General features: G+C 47.2%; 2 protein-coding genes across 3 annotated transcripts in view; one reads left to right on the forward strand and one right to left on the reverse strand.

Moving 5' to 3' along the window:
• DNM2 (dynamin 2) overlaps positions 1-5,841 on the forward strand; it is a 72,053-nt gene extending 66,212 nt beyond the window's left edge. For both annotated transcript variants that reach the window (XM_069767123.1, XM_069767124.1), the window contains one exon: positions 4,829-5,841. In XM_069767123.1, the coding sequence (XP_069623224.1) occupies positions 4,829-4,871 (43 nt within the window). In that variant the 3' untranslated portion in view covers positions 4,872-5,841. The remainder of the gene's footprint in view (positions 1-4,828) is intronic.
• A 5,349-nt stretch (positions 5,842-11,190) lies between these two features.
• On the reverse strand, positions 11,191-24,839 carry TMED1 (transmembrane p24 trafficking protein 1). The gene is made up of 4 exons (XM_069767125.1): positions 24,617-24,839; positions 22,300-22,397; positions 13,257-13,440; positions 11,191-12,316 (listed from the first exon to the last, which is right to left on the reverse strand). Exons 1-4 carry the CDS (start codon positions 24,776-24,778, stop codon positions 12,098-12,100), a joined length of 663 nt encoding a protein of 220 aa, XP_069623226.1. The 5' UTR covers positions 24,779-24,839; the 3' UTR covers positions 11,191-12,097.
• Between the last annotated feature and the right edge of the window lie 1,156 nt (positions 24,840-25,995).

Below are 25,995 nucleotides of genomic sequence, written 5' to 3' on the forward strand. Positions count from 1 at the left end.
ATCACCTCCTGTTACTCCACATCCCTTCCTCTACATTGTCACCTGTTACTCCACATCTGCCCTACATCGCCTCCTGTTACTCCACATCCCTTCCTCTACATTGTCACCTGTTGCTCCACATCTCTTCCCCCTGCATCGCCTCCTGTTACTCCACATCTCCTCCCCTGCTTCGTCACCTGTTACTCCACATCTCCCCTACATCACCTCCTGTTACTCCACATCTCCTCCCCTACATCGTCACCTGTTACTACACATCTCTTCCCCCTACATCGCCACCTGTTACTCCACATCTCCCCTACATCGCCTCCTGTTACTCCACATCTCCTCCCCTACATCGTCACCTGTTACTACACATCTCTTCCCCCTACATCGCCTCCTGTTACTCCACATCTCTTCCTCTACATTGTCACCTGTTGCTCCACATCTCTTCCCCCTACATCGCCTCCTGTTACTCCACATCTCCTCCCCTACATTCGCCATCTGTTACTCCACATCTCCCCTACATTCGCCACCTGTTACTCCACATCTCCTCCCCTACATTCGCCATCTGTTATTCCACTTCTCTTCCCCTACATCGCCACCTGTTACTCCACATCTCCCCTACATCGCCTCCTGTTACTCCACATCTCCCCTACATCGCCTCCTGTTACTCCACATCTTTCCTACATTCGCCACCTGTTACTCCACATCTCCTCCCCTACATTCGCCATCTGTTATTCCACTTCTCTTCCCCTACATCGCCACCTGTTACTCCACATCTCCCCTACATCGCCTCCTGTTACTCCACATCTCCCCTACATCGCCTCCTGTTACTCCACATCTCCCTTACATCGCCTCCTGTTACTCCACATCTCCTCCCCTACATCGCCACCTATTACTCCACATCTCCCCTACATCACCTCCTGTTACTCCACATCTCCTCCCCTGCATCGTCACCTGTTACTCCACATCTCTTCCCTCTACATCGCCACCTGTTACTCCACATCTCCCCTACATCGCCTCCTGTTACTCCACATCTCCTCCCCTACATCGTCACCTTTTACTCCACATCTTTCCCCTACATCCCCTCCTGTTACTCCACATCTCCCCTACATTGCCTCCTGTTGCTCCACATCTCCTGTCCTACATCGCCTCCTGTTACTCCACATCTCCCCTACATCGTCACCTGTTACTCCACATCTCCTCCCCTACATTCGCCACCTGTTACTCCACCACTCCTTCCCTACATCGCCACCTGTTACTCCACATCTCCTCCCCTACATTCGCCACCTGTTATTCCACTTCTCTTCCCCTACATCGCCACCTGTTACTCCACATCTCCCCTTCATCGCCTCCTGTTACTCCACATCTCCTGCCCTACATCGCCTCCTGTTACTCCACATCCCTTCCTCTACATTGTCACCTGTTGCTCCACATCTCTTCCCCCTACATCGCCTCCTGTTACTCCACATCTCCTCCCCTGCTTCGTCACCTGTTACTCCACATCTCCCCTACATCACCTCCTGTTACTCCACATCTCTTCCCCCTGCATCGCCACCTGTTGCTCCACATGTCCTCCCCTACATCGCTCTTCCACATCTCTTCCCCTACATTGCCTCCTGTTACTCCACATCTCCATCATGTTACTCCTACATGCAAAAATCCTTTACTTTGTGAAGTCTTTTATTAGAGATATCCACTTCTTTCTCCTTCTGGACTGAATTCTTTCTCAATTCTTGGGAAAAATCATTCCTTTGAAAGCAGGTTCTCTTTACTGAGACAAGAGATGACAGTTGATGCTAATAAGTTTCTATGGATACCTTAACTCATTTCAAGAGAGCTTTCAGCAGGATGTCTGTCTGTCTCTAGCTCATCTACTCTCCGTAGAATTTTAAAAGCACCAACTGTCATCTTCTTTCTCCGTAATGGGAAAATCTGTGTTTCCTGAAAATATTTTACCACTGAATTTAAGTAGAAAATGAATCCTGGAGGAGAAAGAAGATTTCTCTTATTAAAATATATTACAAAGCTTCTCATTTTGACGTTTAGTATTGATTTATACCGTAAAAATAAGATGCTTGCTCTTTTACCCCATCTATGTAAGTGCAATACTAGTCTCTACCTCAGCCACATGGCGGTGAAGGGTTCCTTATTGATTATTTTCCAGCTCTCTGCTTACTCTTGTATGGTGCCCATCGTAGTGATGTCCCCAAAGGCAGAGTGAAGGACACAGAGGTGTGATTTGTAATAGTTTTTTCACCTTGGTTGTACATTAACCAAAAACTCCACCCAGTGCAGTGAGCATTATTTAAATACATCTCTGGCAAAAATTAAGAGACCACTGCAAAATGTTCTGTTTGTCTGATTTTTCTCTTGATAAGTATATTTTGAGTAAAATGTAAATTCTTTCATTCTATAAACTTCTGACATGGCCGAAGTTCCAAACTATAAATTTTGTATTTCTTTTCTGGCAAAGAAAAATGGTCAAAATAAAAAAATAAAAAAGTGCATTCAGATCTCAAATAATGCAAAGAAAACAAGTTCATAATCATTTAGAAACAACAATACTAATGTTTTAACTCAGGAAGAGTTCAGAAATCAATATTTTGTGGAATAACCATGATTTTTAATCACAGCTTTCATGCATCTTGGCATGCTTTCCACCAGTCTTTCACACTGCTTGTCGCTCAAAAATGTAAGCAGTTCTTCTTTGTTTGATGGCTTGTGACTATCCATCATCCTCTTCATTACATTCCAGAGGTTTTCATTGGGGTTCAGATCTGGAGATTGGGCTGCCCATGACAGGGCTTTGATGTGGTGGTCTCTTAAATTTTTTTTCCAGAGCTGTAGTGTGACATTTACTCACCCCTTGTAACATTTTCTATTTGGCCTCATCCTGTTTACTTCTTAGAAGGGTCCTGGTCACACAATGTCCTACTACTGGCGATCAGCTGGTTCTAAGTGTTCAGTTTCCCAACAGCTCCTCCACAGGACACGTGACGAATTACACAGGTATCAATGGATCGAGTTCTCCAGGGCTATTGAGATAGCCCCCTTCTTTAACATTTAGAAACATAGAAAGAAACCTTAAGATCTCTAGCCAATAAGTTCTTGGTAAATGTCTAACTATTTGCCATGACGATATGGTCTCAAGGGTTTGGATTGAATATGGCAATGATTTGCATAGCCAGGCTGTTTTCGGATACCTACTATTTTTTCTTGGGGCCATATCCTTAAAAATATATGCAGTCCACTAAAGTCTGTTCTTCAAACGGTCAGGAGGCCCTCATCGATTTTGGGCTAATATGTATGGTGGCCCTTTGGCATCTCCCAAGGCTCATTAATGGGTCGGACGTTGGCTCGCAGGCTCAAATGGTTTGAAAGATTCCTTCCCATGAGGGGACACCATTCCTGTTTTTGAGCTAAATGCAGCTTTTAGATATTACTGTAAAATAAACTGGGTCAGCCTATAAAAAAAAAAATGACCGGACAATGGATGAACTAGCAAGTGAGACAACAAGAAGAACTCTTACGAGCCCGAAGGATCTACAAAATTCCTTGTCCAAAACGCAAGAGCTTGCCCGTAATGCGTTTACAGTGGGATTTCATTCTTCACAAATCCTCACCAGACCCGTCCTTGGGTTCTGTCTGGTATTTCCCTTCCATCGTTGCCAAGTAAGGGAATGGGACTGAGCTGTAATAGACCCGATCTGACACGTTGGTCCTGAGATAAAACCGCCTGATCTACCAATTTTGTCTTACAAGTTGCTCCTTGGATCGAACTTGTTTTTCCAGCGCATCCCACAGTCGGATCGAGATCTGGGAATTTGGAGACAACTCAACATTTTTCTAGTCAAATCTTCCACTAATTTCTAAAAAAAAAAAAAACCTTAGAAGATAAGAATAGCTTTCCTATGTTGAAATTCCCTGCTCCTCGGGGGCGGGGTCTAATCATAAATTTCATATAAGAAATTATTTTTCAATTTTAGGAAAGAACTTCATGGTATGAACACAGGTGGATATGTCCAATGCTAAATTAACCAGTTCTTCCACTTACTTGTGTCTATAGTTAATTAAGATGGTGTTAAGTAGCTTGCAGGACCTGTAAGTACCGTAATCAGTTCTCACCAAACCGGTGTCCTGCATTCCCGACTTCTCTTTTGATTATCTGACCTGACCCAATGCCAATGTTGTGGAATGACACCCATGAGAATTAATTGGCACCATCTCTACTTCTTAACTCCACTGACTATCGAGGGTCTTCACAAGCGGACTTCCATTCCAATATGTTATTTTCACAAATTGACCATGCAACACAGCTGTACCTAGTTAAACTTCTCAAGAGTTACCGCTGCATTGTCCAACTATTAACCTTCCCTGATGGCCCAAATTCTGACCCCTTTCATGGGGGAACGAAGGTCTCTGATAGGATCCTGTCTTGGTCGTCACAAAAAAGAAAAAAGGGGTTAGTATCACAAATTTGTGACATTGGCCTTCTAGGAGTAAATACAATATTAAGATGCCAACAATCCCCCTCTCCCCTACGTAAAAATGTAGAGATACCATTTGTGATCAGACATGTAAGACTTTACATGACCACCATGATCCCAGAGGCAACACCAAATATGCAGTCCTAAAATTAAGGACTATCTGGAATTCCAGATTCAAACTATTACATTGTCATAACCCAACTGTAAAATTACAATACAGAAAAATATTTTAAGCAAATGCAGCTCCTCGTGGGCGGGGTCTAATAAACATGTTTCTTGTAAAAACAGGAATTTGCACTTATTACATTCATGGTTTGTGCTTGATACAATTATAAGTCTCCATTTTTGTTTCCATGCAGACGACCACCTCCGACAGCCCCAGCCAAGTCTCAGTTCTGGTGACAGCCTCCTCTTGCGTGGGATACACGGGGCCTCACACCCAGGTCCATGGACTTGCCTTGCTACTTTATTAGCCTTCCACTATTCACAAAATGGATTCACAGGAAACTCAGTCCAAAGGATTGGATCAATTTAGGACCAACACTTAAGTTCCTAAGTGGCATCAAAGTTGCCCAAGATAAGGTGTTAGAGAACGGGGCCTGTCATGTGTGGTAGTCACCAAGGTCTACAAGACGTCATAGTAAGGAGGTCTAGCGTTGTCTACTTCTGCCTGTAGGCATGATGTTTTCATCTGTACACTGTATATTTGGGGGGCTCAAAACGGACACATTCTCTAAAGGCTGCCTTTATGGTGCAGCCTAAATTGGGGTGGGATCCGTAAATTGAGATGGGATTTACCCTGTATACTAAGAGTATTTTATAATGCTGTATTTAGTCCTTAGAGAATCTTTTCTGGCTTTCGGAGACCTGGGCTTTGGTTCTTTTTCCAAAACAGATGTAAAGAATAGCCAAAAGTTGATTGACCTTAGAAGACCACAAAGACCCAATGGTGCTAATTCACCAAGACTGGAATTTTGAACTTCAATCTTGGTGCAGGAGTAACATGCACCAAATTCGTTAAGAGGTGGAGATATTCTCCACTCTTGGCGTAATTATGATTTTTTTTTTTTTTTTTCAGGATGGGCTCTAACCACTTCTCAAAAAGTTGTCTGAGCTGGCAATTTGTACAGTTTTACTCCAGTTTTGATTAATCCGACCTCAATGTCTATACTGGTGGTCTCCAACAGGTGGATCTTTAAGTGTTGCTGACTCCAAACATGGGTGGAAGACCACCAATCCTTCTTGTAGTTGAAAAGATTATATTATGAGAATCATGGGGAGAAGATGCTTGTACAAACTAACGGAAATTCTGTATGATGTGTAAGATGGTTAAATTAGAGAATCTCCTCTTAATAAAATCTTTTAACCACAATCTGTTCTGTTCTTATGGCGTCTTCTAACCATTGAGGATTGTGGCCTCCAAGTCTTCGATTTGCCTTCCATCAAGTTTATTCAAATTCTAGTGGCCAAATCCATCATTTATGATTTATTGAAGTCCCTTTTCATTTGTCTTTTGTTCGCTGATGTTTTTTTTGCCAAATTCTTCAAAACGGAGAAGCATGCCCCGATTCCTCGTTGTTATAAGTGCTTGACATGTGACCTCAGTCCAGGGAACTGGATCAATTATTTTGGACCAACACTTGAGGTCCTGAGTAGTTCCAAAGTTGCCCAAGACAAGGAGTCGGGGAGATCAGACTGGGTCATACATGGTAGACACCAAGGTCTACAAGAAGTTCGACCCTCAACTCTAGGGACTCCTTTTCCTGACAGGCTTTATGTGTTATGCTATGGCATTCTATGGGAGTTGAAAAAGTAACTTTTATAGAAGTCATCAGAGGGAAATAAGCCCAGTCCAAATCGGCAAACTATTCAAGTGCACGTTCCACCTTCAGTACTCTCACCATCAGACATTTACTGCATTCTGAAAAATGTATAAGATGTGAATACGCCCTTAATCCTATCTGTTCTTAGTTATGTGCTGAGACAACCTGTATGGCCACCATAGAGGATGGTTTATTACTCGAGAGATGTTTTTGGGGGGATTTTTTTTCTATTTTTGATAAACATTCCTTATAGGAACACTCCAAGCTTATGAGGAGGTGAGACATGACACATCCTTTGGTATTGTTAAAGGGACTTCCAGTTTTGGGAAACCCCTTTCTCCCTGCTGCACTTAGTGTGACATCACCATTCTTAAACACTTAGAAGCTTATGGTCATCTTGAAGTTGAGGATATTAAAAATCAGGATTTAGGGTCCTCCCTGGCTAAATCTGGTGAGGTCCCATAAAACAGGTTCATCAAAGGAGGAATGGTGCTGTCATACAATGAGACATCATCTGATTAGGACTGGTGATGTCACAGCAAGGAGGCGGGGTTATCAGGAGAGCTGGTGATGTCACAGCAAGGAGGCGGGGTTATCAGGAGAGCTGGTGATGTCACAGCAAGGAGGCGGGGTTATCAGGAGAGCTGATGATGTCATGCAATGACACAGAATCATCTAGAGCAGAGGTCCCCAACTCCAGTCCTCAAGGCCCACCAACAGGTCATGTTTTCAGGATTTCCTTAGTCTTGCCCAGGTAATAATTGCATCACCTGTGCAATGCAAAGGAAATCCTGAAAACATGACCTGTTGGTGGGCCTTGAGGACTGGAGTTGGGGACCTCTGATCTAGAGGACTGAAGGTATCTGGGTTCAGGACTCGGGTCACACTGGGACCAGGGGACCCTACAACTGCACTAGTAGAACACAACACTACCTAATGACTAAACTAGTTACTTGGTGACTTCCTAAGGGATAGGGAGACTTTTACACAGGATGGCTCCCAGCAATTAGCTGACAGCCTATCAGCAGGTGAACCTGTTATGCTAAATACCTCTCGGCAACAGGCTGAGGGCAGTTAGCAATTATTATTATTAATTATAGCGCCATTTATTCCATGGCGCTTTACATAATATGCAATATGCATGTGCTGCCCCTCTATGAGCAGGGGAGCGTGTACGTGCACACATATTAGGTGTGCCGCTGGGAACTGCAGCGCGTAGTATAATGAGAAACGGGGATCATGCCGGGGGCGGTAAGCCGGCATCCCTGCATGGAGGGACGCCGGCCATAGCACTACAGCATGGTCATCTATGGAGGTCTGGTGATGTCTTACAATGAGGAGCAGTTGTCTGGTGAGGGTGCGATTGTCTGGTTCCTAATTCTTAGTGCTCTGTGGCTAGAACGGATTATGTCACATTAAGGAGACATGGTTATCTTGTGAACTGATGAAGTATCAGGATTTAGGGTTCCCTGACTAAATCTGGTGGTCATATAAAAACAGGTTCACCGTAGGACTGGTGATATCATAAATTGGCATCTTGTTAGGAGTGATGTCACCAGCACAACTTTTATGAGGACTGATGTCACAGCGAGGAGGCGGGGTTATCACGAGAGCTGGTGATATACCTTGTAATAGAACCGATTATGTCACAGTGAGGAGGCGGGGTTATCATTTCATGCTACAGGACTGATGTCACCACGAGGAGGCAGGCTTAGTTAGAGGACTGATGATGTCACAGCAAGGAGGCGGGGATATCAGGCCATGTTTCAGGACTGATGATGTCACAGTGAGGAGGTGGGGATATCAGGCCATGTTTCAGGACTGATGATGTCACAGTGAGGAGGCGGGGATATCAGGCCATGTTTCAGGACTGATGATGTCACAGTGAGGAGGCGGGGATATCAGGCCATGTTTCAGGACTGATGATGTCACAGTGAGGAGGTGGGGATATCAGGCCATGTTTCAGGACTGATGATGTCACAGTGAGGAGGCGGGGATATCAGGCCATGTTTCAGGACTGATGATGTCACAGCGAGGAGGCGGGGATATCAGGCCATGTTTCAGGACTGATGATGTCACAGTGAGGAGGCGGGGATATCAGGCCATGTTTCAGGACTGATAATGTCACAGTGAGGAGGCGGGGTTATCATTCCATGCTACAGGACTGATGTCACCACGAGGAGGCGGGGTTATCAGGAGAGCTGGTGATGTCACACTGAGGAGGCAGGGTTATCAGGAGGACTGGTGTCACAGTGAGGAGGCGGGGTTATCAGGAGAGCTGGTGATGTCACACTGAGGAGGCAGGGTTATCAGGAGGACTGATGTCACAGTGAGGAGGCGGGGTTATCAGGAGAGCTGGTGATGTCACAGTGAGAAGGCGGGGTTATCAGGAGAGCTGGTGATGTCACAACAAGGAGGCAGGGTTATCAGGAGGACTGATGTCACAGTGAAGAGGCGGGGTTATCAGGAGGGCAGGTGATGTCACAGTGAGGAGGCAGGGTTATCAGGAGGACTGACGTCACAGTGAGGAGGTGGGGTTTTCAGGAGAGCTGGTGATGTCACAGTGAGGAGGCGGGGTTTTCAGGAGAGCTGGTGATGTCACAGTGAGGAGGCGGGGTTATCAGGAGAGCTGGTGATGTCACAGTGAGAAGGCGGGGTTATCAGGAGAGCTGGTGATGTCACAGTGAGAAGGCGGGGTTATCAGGAGAGCTGGTGATATCACAGTGGGGAGGCGTGGTTATCAGGAGAGCTGGTGATGTCACAGTGAGGAGGCTGGGTTATCAGGAGAGCTGGAAATGTCACAGTGAGGAGGCGGGGTTATCAGGAGGACTGATGTCACAGTGAGGAGGCGGGGTTATCAGGAGGACTGATGTCACAGTGAGGAGGCGGGGTTATCAGGAGAGCTGGTGATGTCACAATGAGGTGGGGTTATCAGGAGAGCTGGTGATGTCAGTGAGGAGGCGGGGTTATCAGGACTGATGTCACAGTGAGGAGGTGGGGTTTTCAGGAGAGCTGGTGATGTCACAGTGAGGAGGCGGGGTTATCAGGAGGACTGATGTCAGTGAGGAGGCGGGGTTATCAGGAGAGCTGGTTATGTCACAGTGAGGAGGCGGGGTTATCAGGAGAGCTGGTTATGTCACAGTGAGGAGGCGGGGTTATCAGGAGAGCTGGTTATGTCACAGTGAGGAGGCGGGGTTATCAGGAGAGCTAGTGATGTCACACTGAGGAGGCGGGGTTATCAGGAGAGCTGATTATGTCACAGTGAGGAGGCGGGGTTATCAGGAGAGCTGGTAATGTGACAGTGAGGAGGCGGGGTTATCAGGAGAGCTAGTGATGTCACAGTGAGGAGGCGGGGTTATCAGGAGAGCTGGTAATGTGACAGTGAGGAGGCGGGGTTATGAGGAGAGCTGGTGATGTCATGCCCTGTTACAAGACTGATGTCACAGTGAGAAGGCGGGGTTATCAGGAGAGCTGGTAATGTGACAGTGAGGAGGCGGGGTTATCAGGAGAGCTGGTGATGTCATGCCCTGTTACAGGACTGATGATGTCACACAATTTATAGTTATGTTACAGCCAAGAACACCATTCTCTTTCCTTTACATAACTGTCTTTTAATCCCCATTTTCCTGGCCGGATACACACAATACCAAATATACTGCACCTGCGGATCACATCTTCTCCACACATAATACAACACAGTAAACGTCACGTAGATGTTTTATCGCTTCTCAAAACCCACATTAAAAACAAAAACCTATTGTGGGCTGAGCAGGCACTGAGAGGAGTAACTATAAAAATACAAAATTCCTTCATAGCAGCAATATGGTTTATGGTAATATAAAAAGGATCCCCAGATGCTGCCACTCTGCCCCGACCACCCCCTGACTTTTTTATGGCAGCATGAACATAAAATAAAGGTTGCATAAGACAAGGCGAGAACAATCAATTAAAACGCAGTTTATATTAAAAAAAAAAAAAAATCTCATAATTGCAGCATCTCAGGATCTAAAGAATAGCTGATCGGTGAGATTTATCTGCAGTACTGCTGGTGGCCCCTCGGGGGCGCAACCTCACATCCTGAGGCATCTGCCTTTTATGGCTGGTGACGGGATCTGCAGATATGGAAAGGAAGGGGGAGGGGAGCCTCGTTTTCTTATTGCTATTGTAGGAAGCTGCTTACATTGGACTTTGCTGAAATACTCAATGCTGCTGTGGGTGCACAACCCTCTGATTGTTCTCTATTCATGACAAGAACCTGTTATACGCAGCACTGTTGTGCATTTGTGTAAATACATAGTTAAAAAAAAAAGTACCGCAAAACTGCAGTGTACAAAATAATATTACTGCAAACCCCTCTCCAAACAGAACTATCTTTTGGATTCTTTCTCTTGTGTAGTGTTACTCATTGCCAAATTGTACCCTGAGGCCTAGGAGGACTATTCCTGGCGAGGCGGGGAGGCGATGAGGGCGGAGAGGCGAGGCGACGAGGGCGGAGAGGCGAGGGCGGAGAGGCGAGGCGACGAGGGCGGAGAGGCGAGGCGACGAGGGCGGAGAGGCGAGGCGACGAGGCGAGGCGACGAGGGCGGAGAGGCAAGGCGACGAGGGCGGAGAGGCGAGGCGACGAGGGCGGAGAGACGAGGCGAGGCGACGAGGGCGGAGAGGCGAGGCGACGAGGGCGGAGAGGCGAGGCGACGAGGGCGGAGAGGCGAGGCGACGAGGGCGGAGAGGCGAGGCGACGAGGGCGGAGAGGCGAGGCGACGAGGGCGGAGAGGCGAGGGCGGAGAGGCGAGGCGACGAGGGCGGAGAGGCGAGGCGACGAGGGCGGAGAGGCGACGAGGGCGGAGAGGCGAGGCGACGAGGGCGGAGAGGCGAGGCGACGAGGGCGGAGAGGCGACGAGGGCGGAGAGGCGAGGCGACGAGGGCGGAGAGGCGAGGCGACGAGGGCGGAGAGGCGAGGCGACGAGGGCGGAGAGGCGAGGCGACGAGGGCGGAGAGGCGAGGCGACGAGGGCGGAGAGGCGAGGCGACGAGGGCGGAGAGGCGAGGCGACGAGGGCGGAGAGGCGAGGCGACGAGGGCGGAGAGGCGAGGCGACGAGGGCGGAGAGGCGAGGCGACGAGGGCGGAGAGGCGAGGCGACGAGGGCGGAGAGGCGACGAGGGCGGAGAGGCGAGGCGCAGCCTTTGTGGAATTGAGATTGTGCTGGGACTTCTTGCTGGGAAAGGGGAAGGCAAAGTAAGAGCTGCATCATTTACAGCCTAGAGAACACAGAGCCGCTCGAGAAAGCTGTGAAAGGAGAGACAATCCTGACCTGTTTTCAAAGGCCAAGTACTAAAAAAAAGATTAACATTAAAGCGACTGGTTTGGGGTCAGACTATGGCAGGAGCAGCGGGGAGGAAGAGAGGGAATGGAAACCCTCAAAAACTGCAAAATGCTTAGATCATCTCTACGCAATGGCGCCGGGCATATGTCTATGGCCATTCACGAGGCATCTTCCAGTTGATGGCGTTACTTTTTGATCCTGTGGCTCATGTGATAAGCAACATTTGAGGAATCATTGGTTAATGTTTCACAGCGATGAAATGAGAAGACCTCTTAAAGTCAACAGTAAAGACGAGAAAGACCTAGACTGCATCTCGTCAAGGTCATGACCACCAGCCCAGATATTCTTGTGCTCTTTAGCAACTTTTTTTTTTTCCTAAGTTTTACATCGATCTGGTTGCGTAAGCCAGGAGGTCGTCCTTGGCTCCGATGGAAGACTGTAGAAATCACAAACGACCGGATGGCGGGTGGAAGATCTTCCTCGTACTACGTCCGAATCCTCCGCTTGTCGTCAAAAAGGCTCTTCAGCATGTAAACCTGGAGGAAGGCCACAACGACAAGCACCCCGAGATTCACGGCCGACCAGAAGGTCACCCTGTCCAGGTTGCTCTCTTGAAGGTTGCGGTCTCTGGCTTCGAAGGCTCGGAGGACGGTCTGCATCTGCATGCTGCGCTCCAGCCTGGACTTCATACTCTCGATGGAGTCCTACCAGGAAACGAGAAGATGATGAGGTCACACAGGAGGAATAATTTTTTTAAGCAAGAATATACCGTATATACTCGAGTATAAGCTGAGATTTTCAGCCCATTTTTTTTTGGGTGAAAGAGCCGATCTCGGCTTATACTCGAGTCATGGTCAGCGGGTGAGGGGGAGCAGCGGCTGTCACATACTCACCTGCTCCTGGCACAGGTCCCTGCATGTCCCATGGTCTCCGGCGCCGCAGCTTCTTCCTCTGTTCAGCAGTCACGTGGTACCGCTCATTAAAGTAATGAATACGGACTCCACTCCCATAGGGGTGGAGCCGCATATTCATTAATGTAATGAGCGGTACCACGTGACTGCTGAACAGAGGAAGAAGCTGCGGCGCCGGAGATCATCTGTCTGGAAGAAGCTGCCAGGGACCGCGCGCGGGAACAGGTGAATATTTCATATTCACCTTTCCCCATTCCACCGCCGCTCCGTCTTCCACATCCTCTGCAGTGACTGTTCAGGTCAGAGGGTGCGATGACGTGTTCGTGTGCGCGCCGCCCTCTGCCTGAACAGTCACTGCGGAGAGACGGGACGCTGAGGAGCAGCGGGCAGCAAGAGAGGGGAGTATGTCATTTTTTTTTATTGCAGCAGCAGCATTATATGTGGCACATTGTTATATGGAGCATCTTATGGGGCCATAATGAACTGCATGGAGCATTATATGGGGCTCCTGATTCAATATGGATATTCCAAAACACAACCTACTGATGTCTCAATTTTACTTTTATTGGTATCTATTTTTATTTTTGACATTTACCGGTAGCTGCTGCATTTCCCACCCTAGGCTTATACTTGAGTCATTAAGTTTTCCTAGTTTTTTTTTGTGGCAAAATTAGGGGGGGGGTCGGCTTATACTCGAGTCGGCTTATACTATATATGGTAGTTTTAGCTTTACCTTTATATCTTCTATCTTTATATCCAAGAGCTCATCCGGCTCCACCATATCCGCCCAGCTGTCCGGCTCGTCGTCTCCCTGCTGAGTGTCAAAGATCAACTCGAAGAAAACCAACTTCTCCGAGATGGTGCTGAACGAGTTATCGAAGCAAATCATGTAGTCTCCGGCCTCTGTGGGCTCCACCCTGCAAAAAAATGACACGTTCCATATAAAAAAAAAAAAAAAAAAAACTATCGCTCCAAATATATAAAAATATACAAGTGCTTCTCACAAAATCATCAAAAAGTTAATTTATTTCAGTTCTTCAATACAAAAAGTGAAACTCATTCTATATAGTCATTACAGAGTGATCTATTTCATGTGTTTATTTCAGTTAATGTTGATGATTATGGGTTACAGCCAATGAAAACCCAAAAGTCATTATCTCAGTAAATTAGAATACTTTATAACATCAGCTTGAAAAATGATTTTAAAATACGTAATGTTGTCCTATTGAAATGTATGTTCAATTAATGCACTCAATACTTGGTCGGGGCTCCTTTTGCATCAATTACTGCATCAATGCGGCGTGGCATGGAGGCGATCAGCCTGTGGCGCTGCTGAGGGGTTATGGAAGCCCAGGTTGCCTTCAGCTCGTCTGCATTGTTGGGTCTGGTGTCTCATCTTCCTCTTGAAAATACTCCATTGATTCTCTATGGGGTTACGGTCAGGCGAGTTTGCTGCCAATCAAGCACAGTGATACTGTTGTTTTTACACCAGGTATTGGTACTTTTGGCAGTGTGGACAGGGGCCAAGTCCTGCTGGAGAATGACATTTCCATCTCCAAAAAACAGTAATTAGACCTACTGGTAATTGTATTTCCAGGAATCCATCCTGACAGAACACTGGAGGACGTCCTTCTTATCCTTGATGGGACAGGAACACGAGAGGTTAAAAGGACCCTCCCCCTACCATCCTTCAGTGCTTTTCCAAAGTAACACATCTGGATGGATGCAAAAACACAGGTTTATTCCAACAAAATAATCAATCATACAAATGTTATATCACGAGTATAAAGATCATACATTAGGGAGGGAACTAATAGTGCTGTCAGGATGGATTCCTGGAAATACAATTACCAGTAGGTCTAATTACTGTTTGCCAGTTCACCACCTGACAGCACACTGGAGAAATACCAAAGGAGAATGGTATTTAGGGAGGGACCACCGCTTGCAGTACCTTTCTACCGAAAGCCAACTGTGGTGACACTACATCTAACTTATAGTGTTTAGAGAAGGTACTAAGGCTAGACCATGACGCAGCTCTGCAGATCTGATCTGCCGTCACCCCCCCTCTCTCCGCCCATGACGTGGCCATGGCCCTAGATGAATGGGCTTTAATGTTAACCGGGGAATCTTGTCCTCTAGCTTTATAAGCTAAACTGATTGTGGATTTTATCCACCGTGCGATAGTCGCTTTAGACGCCTTTCTCCCTTTATTTGGACCCCTGAACTGGACGAACAAATTGTTGTCCCGTCTCCAGGGTCTGGATAAATCGAGGTACCTGAGAACCGAGTCTCTTACGTCTAGGTTGTGGTAAAAACTCTCCTTCTGATTTTTAGGGAACTGGCAAAATGATGGTAAAACAATCTCTTGATTCATATTGGAATCTGACACAACTTTAGGGAGAAACGCCGGATCGAGTCTGAGTACTAATTTGTCCTCGAATATCTGCAGATATGGATTCTGCACCGACAGACCCTGTAGTTCCCCCAATCTTTTTGCCGACGTGATCGCAACTAAAAATGCAGTTTTAAGGGAGAGTTTATCAATTCCTATATCCCCTGTTACATCCCACGCCTGTTCACATAGGAAATTTAGAACCAAGTTCAGATCCCACGGCGGGACTGACTTTCTAATTAATGGTTTTAATCTCTGGACTGCTCTAGAGAATCTACTAATCCAGGGATGGGCAGACAGGGAAGAATAAAAGAATACACTCAGGGCCGCTATCTGGACCCTTAATGTACTTGGTCTAAGACCTTTTTGAAACCCTGACTGCAGAAAGTCAAGAATTTTGGGGATGTTTGGATGGTCAGTGTCAACTGTCGTCTCTCCGCAAAACCCACAGAATCGCTTCCATATTTTGGTATAGATAGCCGATGTCACCGGCTTCCGGCTGGCTTGAAGGGTAGAAATGACCTCCTCTGAAAGCCCTTTTGCTCTTAAGACCTTCCGTTCAGGATCCAGGCCGCCAGCTGAAGTGCTCCCGGATTCTGGTGTAGAACTGGACCTTGCAGAAGAAGATCCTCTCTTTCTGGTAACAGGAGGGGTTCTTCAACTGACAGTTTCCTTAGCAATGGAAACCAACTCCGTTTCGGCCAGTGAGGAGCTATGAGTATGACTTTGGCCCCGTCCTCGCAGATCTTTCTGAGTGCCCTCGGGATCATCGCTAGAGGAGGGAATGCATACAGAAACCCCTGGTTCCAGGGTTGCGTGAAGGCATCGATCGCGGCTGGATTCTCCCAAAGGTTTAGGGAATAGAATATCTTGAGCTTCGCGTTTTCTTTTGTAGCAAATAGGTCCACCGTCGGTCTCCCCCAACGATGACACAGATCCTTGAACACCTCGTTGTTTAGTTCCCACTCTGTGGGGGGATACGTTTTTTCTGCTGAGGAAATCTGCCAACTGGTTCTTGGAGCCCTCCAGGTGGATCGCCGAGATGGACAGAACCGACCTTTCTGCCCACTGGAATATGCGTTCCGCCAGGTTTTGTAACGCCAGATGTCTTGGACCGCCTTGATGCCGCAGGAAGGCTACCGTTGTCGTGTTGTCTGAGAAGACCTTCATGTGTTTGTTCTGCAGCAGATGCTGCGCCGCCGTCAAGACCTCCCAAACCGCCTGTAGCTCTCTGTGGTTTGATGACTGGTTGCTGTCTTCCTTTCCCCAGCGACCTTGAAAATATCTTCCCAGTATATGACCTCCCCAACCGAGCTGACTGGCATCTGTTGTAACTGATATGCTTGGTGTCTGAAGCCATGGCACCCCCAGTTGGAGGTTTCTGGAAAGAGTCCACAACACCAGAGATCTTTTGACTTGCGGAGTAAGGCTCAGGGTCCGGTTCAGTGAGTTCTGTCTTCTGTTCCAGCTCCTCAGAACTCCCCTCTGAAGCTGTCGGGAATGAAACTGGCTCCATCTCACGCAGGGAATACAGGCCGTCATCAGACCTAGTATTTTCATCCCGTCTCTGATCGTATGTCGACCCCGAGAAAAGTGACGGATCTTCTGTATTATGCCCTTCAGCCTTTCTTCTGGAAGAAATGACATTCTTGCTTGTGAATCGAGCATGACTCCCAAGAATTTTATTCTGGGTTTTGGGATTAGATCTGACTTCTCCCAATTTATAATCCATCCCAGATTCTGCAATGTTGAGATGAGAGACTGACAATTGACCCTGAGCTGGACTTCTGAGTCTGCTGCTATTAAGAAGTCGTCTAAGTAGGGAACCACCATTATATCCTGATTCCTCAGGAAAGCGACCACTTCCACCATAAGTTTTGTAAAAACCCTGGGAGCGGAAGCCAGGCCGAAGGGGAGACAGCGGAATTGGAAATGGAAGACCTATCCTTCCAAGATTACCGCGAACCGCAGGAACCTCTGATGATTTAGATGGATGGGTACATGGTAATATGCACTCTTTAAGTCTAGAGTGCACATCACCATGTCTTTTCCCAACAGGGGGATGGTGGACCGAATCGACTCCATCTTGAACCTTTTGTAAAGGACCCAATTGTTCAGATGTTTTAAATTTATAATGGTTCTCGATTCCCCCGATGGTTTTGTTACCGAGAAGAGATTGGAGTAGTGACCCCTGCCCTCTTCCTGAGGGGGTACTGGGACAATGGCCGCCATTTTTAGAAGGTCCTGAATGTCTGACCACATGGGGGATGACAGTTTTAGATGGGAGCTGGATACCAGGAATCGGGATCGGGAGGAAGGGATGTGAATTCTATTTTGTATCCCTGGGATACTATTTGTAAGACCCATGGACTTGATGTGATCTTCCTCCAACCTCCCAGAAATCCTGTCAGACGAGACCCCACTCTGATGGCATCATTTTCTGCGGTAACTGGACCCCGGTCCAGAGTAGCTTGTTTCTTTATTTTTAGGCCTGTTATCCCCCCCTTTTTGGTAGCTCCATCTACCCTGCTTTCCCTTACCCCTATAATCGGGTTTTTGATTATAGCGGGGCCTCCGAAAGGGCTGGAATTTTTTAGGCTTCTCTTCCGGAAAACCTTTCTTGACATCTGCCGCTTTCTCTAAGATATCGTCGAGGACCGGTCCGAAGACCTTGCCCCCGGAAAAGGGTATAGAACACAATTTATTCTTAGAATGCATGTCCCCTGACCAGCTTTTAAGCCAGATGGCTCTACGGGCTGCATTCGATAGAGACTGACCCCTAGCTGCGAACCTAACCGATTCTGCAGATGCGTCTGCCAAGAAGGTAGTTGCTAGTTTTAGCAAGGGTAGGGATTTTAGAATAGTATCTCTGGGAGTTTTAGCTAGCAATTAATCTTTAAGATCATTTAGCCAAAGGTCCATGGAGCGGGCTACTGATGTCGCTGCAATATTAGCTCCAATAATTGCCGAGGAGCTTTCCCAGGTCCTTTTTAGAAGGCCATCTGCTTTTCTGTCCATGGGTTCTTTCAAATTGGACGAATCCTCGAACGGGATCGCCGTCCTTTTGGAGACTTTAGCCAAGGGTATGTCAATTTTTGGTACATCGACCCACTCCTTAACTTCCTCTGGGTTGAACGGCAAGCGAAGTCTGAAGTCCTTAGGGATAGTCAGTCTCTTCTCGGCTTCCTCCCATTCCTCCAGAATCATAGATCTGATATGGGAGTTAACAGGGAAGACTTTAGATGTCTGTGAGTGCAAGCCTCCAAACATTTCGTCCTGAACGGAGCAAGATGGCTGCGGCTCCTCCACCTGCATGGTGTGCCGTACTGCTTCCAACAGTTCTCCAGTGTCCACAGCAGAGAACAGATATCTTCTCCCTTTCTCCGGGGGATCTCTACTCTCATCTTCCTCCTCTACCTCCGACCCACAGGATGATGAGTCTGTGGAAGAGTACTCGACCCTTGGTCTTTTCCTCGGCCTCTCCGAGGATGAAGGTGAAGGTGAGACTTGAGGGAGTACGAGACTTGAGACTGAAGCCTGAACTTCCTCCCTTATCATGGCTCTCATATTAGACATAAGAGACGCCTGTTCCTCTCCTATGACTTTGCAGGTGCACGCTTCACATAGGGGTTTCTGCCAGGAATCCTTTAGCTTAACCGCACAGATAGGACACTTCTTATTCCTACTGGGTTTCTTTACCGATTTCTCAGATAGGGAGGCTGCCTATGGAGAAATATATATATATATATATATATATATATATATATATATATATATATATATATATATATATATATATATATATATATAGTATAGCAAACACTAGCGTTGTTTTTTTTTTTTTACCCAGGGCCTCTACTTACTAGCGCTGCTGACTCCTGACACTCCGCTCTAGCTGCGTCCTCCATGATGCTCTAGAGATCACTACTGCCCCTTGCACATACCCTTTATTCTGTTCCTCACTTCAAAATGACGCTCCAGCGTTCTCCACCGCTCTTTCCTCTGCACTTCCTGTAGCAGAGACGCCGTCCATCCCCCTCAGCCGCAAACCGGAAGTGACGTGCGGCCGGAAAGAGAGGAAGGTGCGCGTTGAACTGGTTCCCCCAGCGGCCGCATGGAGACGCCGACGTCAGCAGAGGCCGCCGCTGAGCCGCACACACCAGGGGACAGACGGAGAGATCGAGAGCCCCCGCCAGGAGGAAGCGATCCCCAACCCAGGAGCAGCGCTACACTGGTAGGCTGAGGGACCCTCGGGCGGGTGTCAGGCTGAGCCCCCCCGATCCACATCCCCCCCGCACAGAACGGCAGATCCTCTCGTCCATTCCTATCCCTGATGGGACAGGAAAAACACTGAAGGGTGGTAGGGGGAGGGTCCTTTTAACCTCTCGTGTTCCTGTCCCATCAAGGATAAGAAGGACGTCCTCCAGTGTGCTGTCAGGTGGTGAACTGGAAAGCTTGTCGGCAGAGGGAAGCATGAAGTGCTCTAAAATTTCCTGGTAGATGGCTGCGCTGACTTTGGTCTTGATAAAACACAGTGGACCTACACCAGCAGATGACATGGCTCCACAAACCATCACTGATTGTGGAGACTTCACACTAGACCTCCAGCAGCTTGGATTGTGGCCTCTCCACTCTCCCTCCAGACTCTGGGACCTTGATTTCCAAATGAAATGCAAAATTTACTTTCATCTGGAAACAACAGTCATGCTGATGTAGTGCAGTATAGCGCAACCTCCACCAGGGGGAGCTGGTGGGGGAAGGGAGTCAGGACACACAGCGAAGCACCACAGAGCAGCAGCACAGGCGCCACCGAGTGGCAAGAGAGTGGTAAAAAAAAAAAACACTCAGGGGCAGAAGTACCAGAGGTTGCAGCAGTACACGTGGTCAGGAACAAGCCAGGGGTTCAGCAATGGTTGGATGCGAACAAGACAAAGACAGAAGGCAGAAGCGAGTTCGAACGCAAGCCAAATCTAAACCAGGGAATCAAACAAACTTACAGGGAAACACTGGAAAGGGACACACAGAGGGAGTCAACAGACAAGGGGCAAATCAAGATCTCCCAGAGTCAGGCACACACGCAGATTGCAGAACTATAGCCGACACTGCCAGCAGGATGCATTGGAGCTAAATAGCAAACCCGAACCCAGAATAAGGCACAGCAAAGTTAACCCTTGACATGATCAGCCCTGGAAAAGGGCAGACAGGACTAAAACCCGGAACAGATCATGACAAACATTGGACCACTGACAACAGTCCGGTTCTCCTTGGCCAGGTAAGACACTTCTGGCGTTGTCTATGGGTCCTGAGTGGCTGACACAAGGAATGTGACACTTGTAGCCCATGTCCTGGATACGTCTGTGTGTCGTGGCTCCTGAGGCAATGACTCCAGCAGCAGTCCACTCCTTGTGACTCTCACTCAAATTTTTGAATGGTCTTTTCTTAACAATCCTTTCAAGGCTGCAGTTATCCCAGTTACTTGTGCACCTTTTTTCTACCACACTTTTCCCTTCCACTTTCCAGTAATATGCTTGGATCCAGCGCTCTGTGAACAGCCGGCTTCTTTAGCAATGACCTTCTGTGGCTTCCCCTCCTTGTGGAGTGTGTCAGTGACGCCTTCTGGACATCTGTCAGGTCAGCAGTCTTCCCCATGATTGTGGAGCCTACAGAAACAGACTAAAGGAAGTTTATAAACACTTAGGAAGCCTTTACAGGAGTTTTTTGTTAATTATTCTAATTTACTGAGATAATGACTTTTGGCTTTTCATTGGCTGTAAGCCATAATCTTCAACATTAACAGAAATAAACACTTGAAATAGATCACTCTGTAATGACTCTATATACTTTTTGTATTGGAGAACTGAAATAAATTAACTTTTGATGATATTCTAATTTAGTGAGAAGCACCTGTATATAAAAATATTACATTCCAACACCTATAATAACACAAATACCTGCACTGGGAAAGTGTCAGCAGAAATCCACCTATTGTTACATCAGGGGTTAATGTTAAACATAATATATAAATTAAGTCAACAAAAAAATTTATCTATAAAGAAAAAAAAACATGCACAAAAATAAAACACAAATCTTGCAATTCTCATGACGGACACTAGGTGTAAAACTAGACTCACATGTCCTGTCCAGAAACATTTTCATTAGTCTCATCACAAACAGGATAACAATGACTAATAACACAGGATCCACAATAGGTGATGTCACAGCTCACCTCCTCCTCCTCCTGTACAATAACTGAATACACCTCTATATACAGTAGATCACACAGGATCCACCATTCACAATAGGTGATATCACAGCTCACCTCCTCCTCCTGTACAATGACTGATAACACCTCTATATACAGTAGATCACACAGGATCCACCATTCACAATAGGTGATATCACAGCTCACCTCCTCCTCCTCCTGTACAATGACTGATATCACCTCTATATACAGTAGATCACACAGGATCCACCATTCACAATAGGTGATGTCACAGCTCACCTCCTCCTCCTGTACAATGACTGATAACACCTCTATATACAGTAGATCACACAGGATCCACCATTCACAATAGGTGATGTCACAGCTCACCTCCTCCTCCTCCTGTACAATGACTGATATCACCTCTATATACAGTAGATAACACAGGATCCACCATTCACAATAGGTGATGTCACAGCTCACCTCCTCCTCCTCCTGTACAGTGACTGATAACACCTCTATATACAGTACAGCTGAGCTCCTACTCCCCCACATAATCAGCTCTTCCCATAATCCTGAGATACCAGTTGCCCCTGCAGAGGATTATGGACGGGGGTCATCCCAACAAGTATTTCAAGATTAAAGGAACTGTCACACTCAGCGGCGCTGCAGCGATATAGACAATGAGCCGATCGCTGCAGCGTCGCTGTTTAGGTCGCTGTAGAGACGTCAAACACAGCAGCTCCAGAACGATGCAGGAGCGATCCTGTGACGTAACGGCGACTCACTTCTCGTTCTCGCTGGTTGTTCGCTCCATGTAAAACATTGCTGGCATCGTTGCTTTTGCTGTCAAACACGACGATACACGCCGACCTGACGACCAAATAAAGTTCTGGCCTTCTAGCACCGACCAGCGATATCACAGCGGGAGCCAGATCGCTGCTGCGTGTCAAACACAACGAGATCGATATCCAGGACGCTGCAACGTCACGGATCGTTGTCGTTCTGGTTGCAAAGTTGCTGAGTGTGACGGCACCTTTAGGAGTGAGACCCATCGCAGAAGCAAACACAGAAGGTCCAGGGCCGGGGTCAGAGGTGAGTGATGTGTGGCCAGTCTAAGGGTCAGATAACAAGTCACGTTTGATTTTTTTTGAAAAGTAAAAGCAGTAACTGATCACTTACGTGTGAACGCCATCAGATCTCCTCCTCTCCATAATCAGAAGGATCCCAGACGGGGTGGTGACCGAGAAATCCACGTCCAGGCCAGCTCCTCCAATCACCTGGGAGAGAAGGGACGACGTCATCTCACAAATCATAGTAAGGCTACTTTCACACTGGCGGTTTTTTTTTTTTTTTTAATACGTCGCAATGCGTCGTTTAGGGGATAAAACGCATCCTGCAAAGTTGTTTGCAGGATGCGTTTTTGCCCCATAGAGTTACATTACTGACGCATTGCGACGCATTGACACACGTCCCAAAGAATTACGTTAGAGCGGGCACCATCCAATATAAGGATATGGGATCACCTATTGCATACTCACATAAGATACAGCAAGTAGAGAAAAGGTATGCAAAAAAAAGGGATCACCAACACAATAAAATACCAAGTAACAATTTATTTATTGAAAACACACAAAGCACATTAAAAACATTTAAAAGGCCTCCACCACATGAGTAGTGGTGGCGGGTCCACTCTACAATTTAGCAAAAACAATATATTGCACAGAAAATACACTGATGGGCCATATATACTAACAATAGTCCATGACCACAATTGACACTCTTGTTAGGTCAGAATAACCGTACATGGTAATACAGGTGGATACACATATAGTAAATGCCAAGAAAAATACAAGCACACAAAGAGTAGTAAGAGATCTAGTTAAACAGCCCCATAAGCCTCATAGGTTGCGCCGTGTTGTGGCGGACCGCCGGGAGCAAAAAACGTTAAATGTAACGTTTTTTTTGCAGCCGACGGACCACTTTTTCCGACCGCGCATGCGCAGCTGGAACTCCGCCCCCACCTCCCCGCACCTCACAATGGGGCAGCGGATGCGCCGGAGAAATGCATCCGCTGCCTCCGTTGTGCGGCACAACAAACACTAGCGTCGGAATCTCGGCCCGTCGCATTGCGTGAAAGTAGCCTAACAGATCCAGACCCAGAGTGCAGCTCCTGAGTATAATACAGGGTGTAACTCAGGATCAGTAATGTAATGTATGTACACAGTGACTGCACCAGCAGAATAGTGAGTGCAGCTCTGGGGTACAATACAGGATATAACTCAGGATCAGTAATGTAATGTATGTACACAGTGACTGCACCAGCAGAATAGTGAGTGCAGCTCTGGAGTATAATACAGGATGTAACTCAGGATCAGTAATGTAATGTATGTACACAGTGACTGCACCAGCAGAATAGTGAGTGCAGCTCTGGAGTATAATACAGGGTGTAACTCAGGATCAGTAATGTAATGTATGTACACAGTGACTGCACCAGCAGAATAGTGAGTGCAGCTCTGGAGTATAATACAGGATGTAACTCAGGATCAGTAATGTAATGTATGTACACAGTGACTGCACCAGCAGAATAGTGAGTGCAGCTCTGGAGTATAATACAGGATGTAACTCAGGATCAGTAATGTAATGTATGTACACAGTGACTGCACCAGCAGAATAGTGAGTGCAGCTCTGGGGTACAATACAGGATATAACTCAGGATCAGTAATGTAATGTATGTACACAGTGACTGCACCAGCAGAATAGTGAGTGCAGCTCTGGAGTATAATACAGGATGTAACTCAGGATCAGTAATGTAATGTATGTACACAGTGACTGCACCAGCAGAATAGTGAGTGCAGCTCTGGGGTATAATACGGGATGTAACTCAGGATCAGTAATGTAATTTATGTACACAGTGACTGCACCAGCAGAATAGTGAGTGCAGCTCTGGAGTATAATACAGGATGTAACTCAGGATCAGTAATGTATGTACACAGTGACTGCACCAGCAGAATAGTGAGTGCAGCTCTGGAGTATAATACAGGATGTAACTCAGGATCAGTAATGTATGTACACAGTGACTGCACCAGCAGAATAGTGAGTGCAGCTCTGGGGTACAATACAGGATATAACTCAGGATCAGTAATGTAATGTATGTACACAGTGACTGCACCAGCAGAATAGTGAGTGCAGCTCTGGGGTATAATACAGGATGTAACTCAGGATCAGTAATGTAATGTATGTACACAGTGACTGCACCAGCAGAATAGTGAGTGCAGCTCTGGGGTATAATACAGGATGTAACTCAGGATCAGTAATGTATGTACACAGTGACTGCACCAGCAGAATAGTGAGTGCAGCTCTGGGGTATAATACAGGATGTAACTCAGGATCAGCAGAATAGTGAGTGCAGCTCTGGGGTATACCAGTGGGCAGTCCTGATGTGGTACCCCCCCACACCTGCCTACTACCCCAGCATGCACCTTTGCCCCGCACATACCTGGTACTCCACCTCCATGCTGGCATTGTACAGCGCCGGCTGGTAGAAGCACTCCTGTCTCCCGGCCGGCAGCAGGAAGGTGAGCTCCGAGTCCTGCGGTTGGTTGAGCCCCGCAGATATCAGCGGGAGCAGCAGCAGCACCAGGCCGCGTACAGAAGCCATAAGCTCGGCTGGTGCTCGGCTCTGACTCCGAGGCGGCTTCCGCCCACACCGCTCCGTCACTCATTGCTTCACAGCCCTCAGTGACTTCACACTGGCTCCTCATTGGCCCAGGGAGCCATCGCTCTTCATGTCTCCTCTTCCTATTGGATGTCATAGACAAGCCCCGCCCCCCAAGTGATCATCCATGTAAGGGCAAGAAGCTGACCTGTACCAATGAGATTGGTGGGCCTGTACCTGCCTGACCTCCGACCTCTGCCCGGGAGGGGGGTGCGTGCGTGTTTCCCATTGAGATGAATGGCATTTTTGTGGGGGATGTTCGGAGCTGCCCAGTTGGAGCACAGCCTGACATTCCCATGTGCCCGCTGTTCACCAGGTGAACTGTCCTCCTGTCGCCTCTCTGGCTCAGCAGACACCGACAAGAAAAGTAGACTGGAGGCTTTGCTGGAGAAATGGCGTCCAAACCGTCGCCACTGTCAGATATTGGTCGTCATTGTAAGGGCTCCAAAACCCTGTACATACAAGAGGCGAAATAAAAAGGAAAAATGTACATGAAATATAGAAATGCCTGTTAGAAGAAGCGATCTAGGCCGATAAATGGCGGCGACCGATCAGATAGATGAAAGTCAGCGATTTACTGGCGGACGAACATTCTACAGGGAGCATTCTGTCACCGAGCACTCTGGTCACGGCGTCCTAGGAACCCAGAGTGACAGCTCAGCCGCTCTGTGGGGTCGGGGCCTGCTGGGCCGTCAGTATCGTAAGCGACAGCCCAGCTGTCCAATCTGGCCAGACCTGGGGGGCTTCCTCCAAGTGTCCCCCGCTCAGCGGGATTACCTGGCTATTTAGCTGGCTGGATATGGTTAGACCGTTGCCAGTTGTAGCCTTGCTCACTGATATGTTAGCTCTCTGCCCTCTGTCCTCATTCTCTAATCTTTGTTGCCGAGCATTCCATTACCGAACATTCTAATATCGAGCAGTCTATTACTGAGCATTCTAATACCGAACATTCTAATATCGAGCAGTCTATTACTGAGCATTCTAATACCGAACATTCTAATATCGAGCAGTCTATTACTGAGCATTCTAATACCGAACATTCTAATATCGAGCAGTCTATTACTGAGCATTCTAATACCGAACATTCTAATATCGAGCAGTCTATTACTGAGCATTCTAATACCGATAATTCTAATACTGAGCATTCTATTATTGAGCAT

The sequence above is a fragment of the Ranitomeya imitator genome, chromosome 4, assembly GCF_032444005.1.
Source record: "Ranitomeya imitator isolate aRanImi1 chromosome 4, aRanImi1.pri, whole genome shotgun sequence".
In the NCBI taxonomy this organism is placed as follows: domain Eukaryota; kingdom Metazoa; phylum Chordata; class Amphibia; order Anura; family Dendrobatidae; genus Ranitomeya; species Ranitomeya imitator.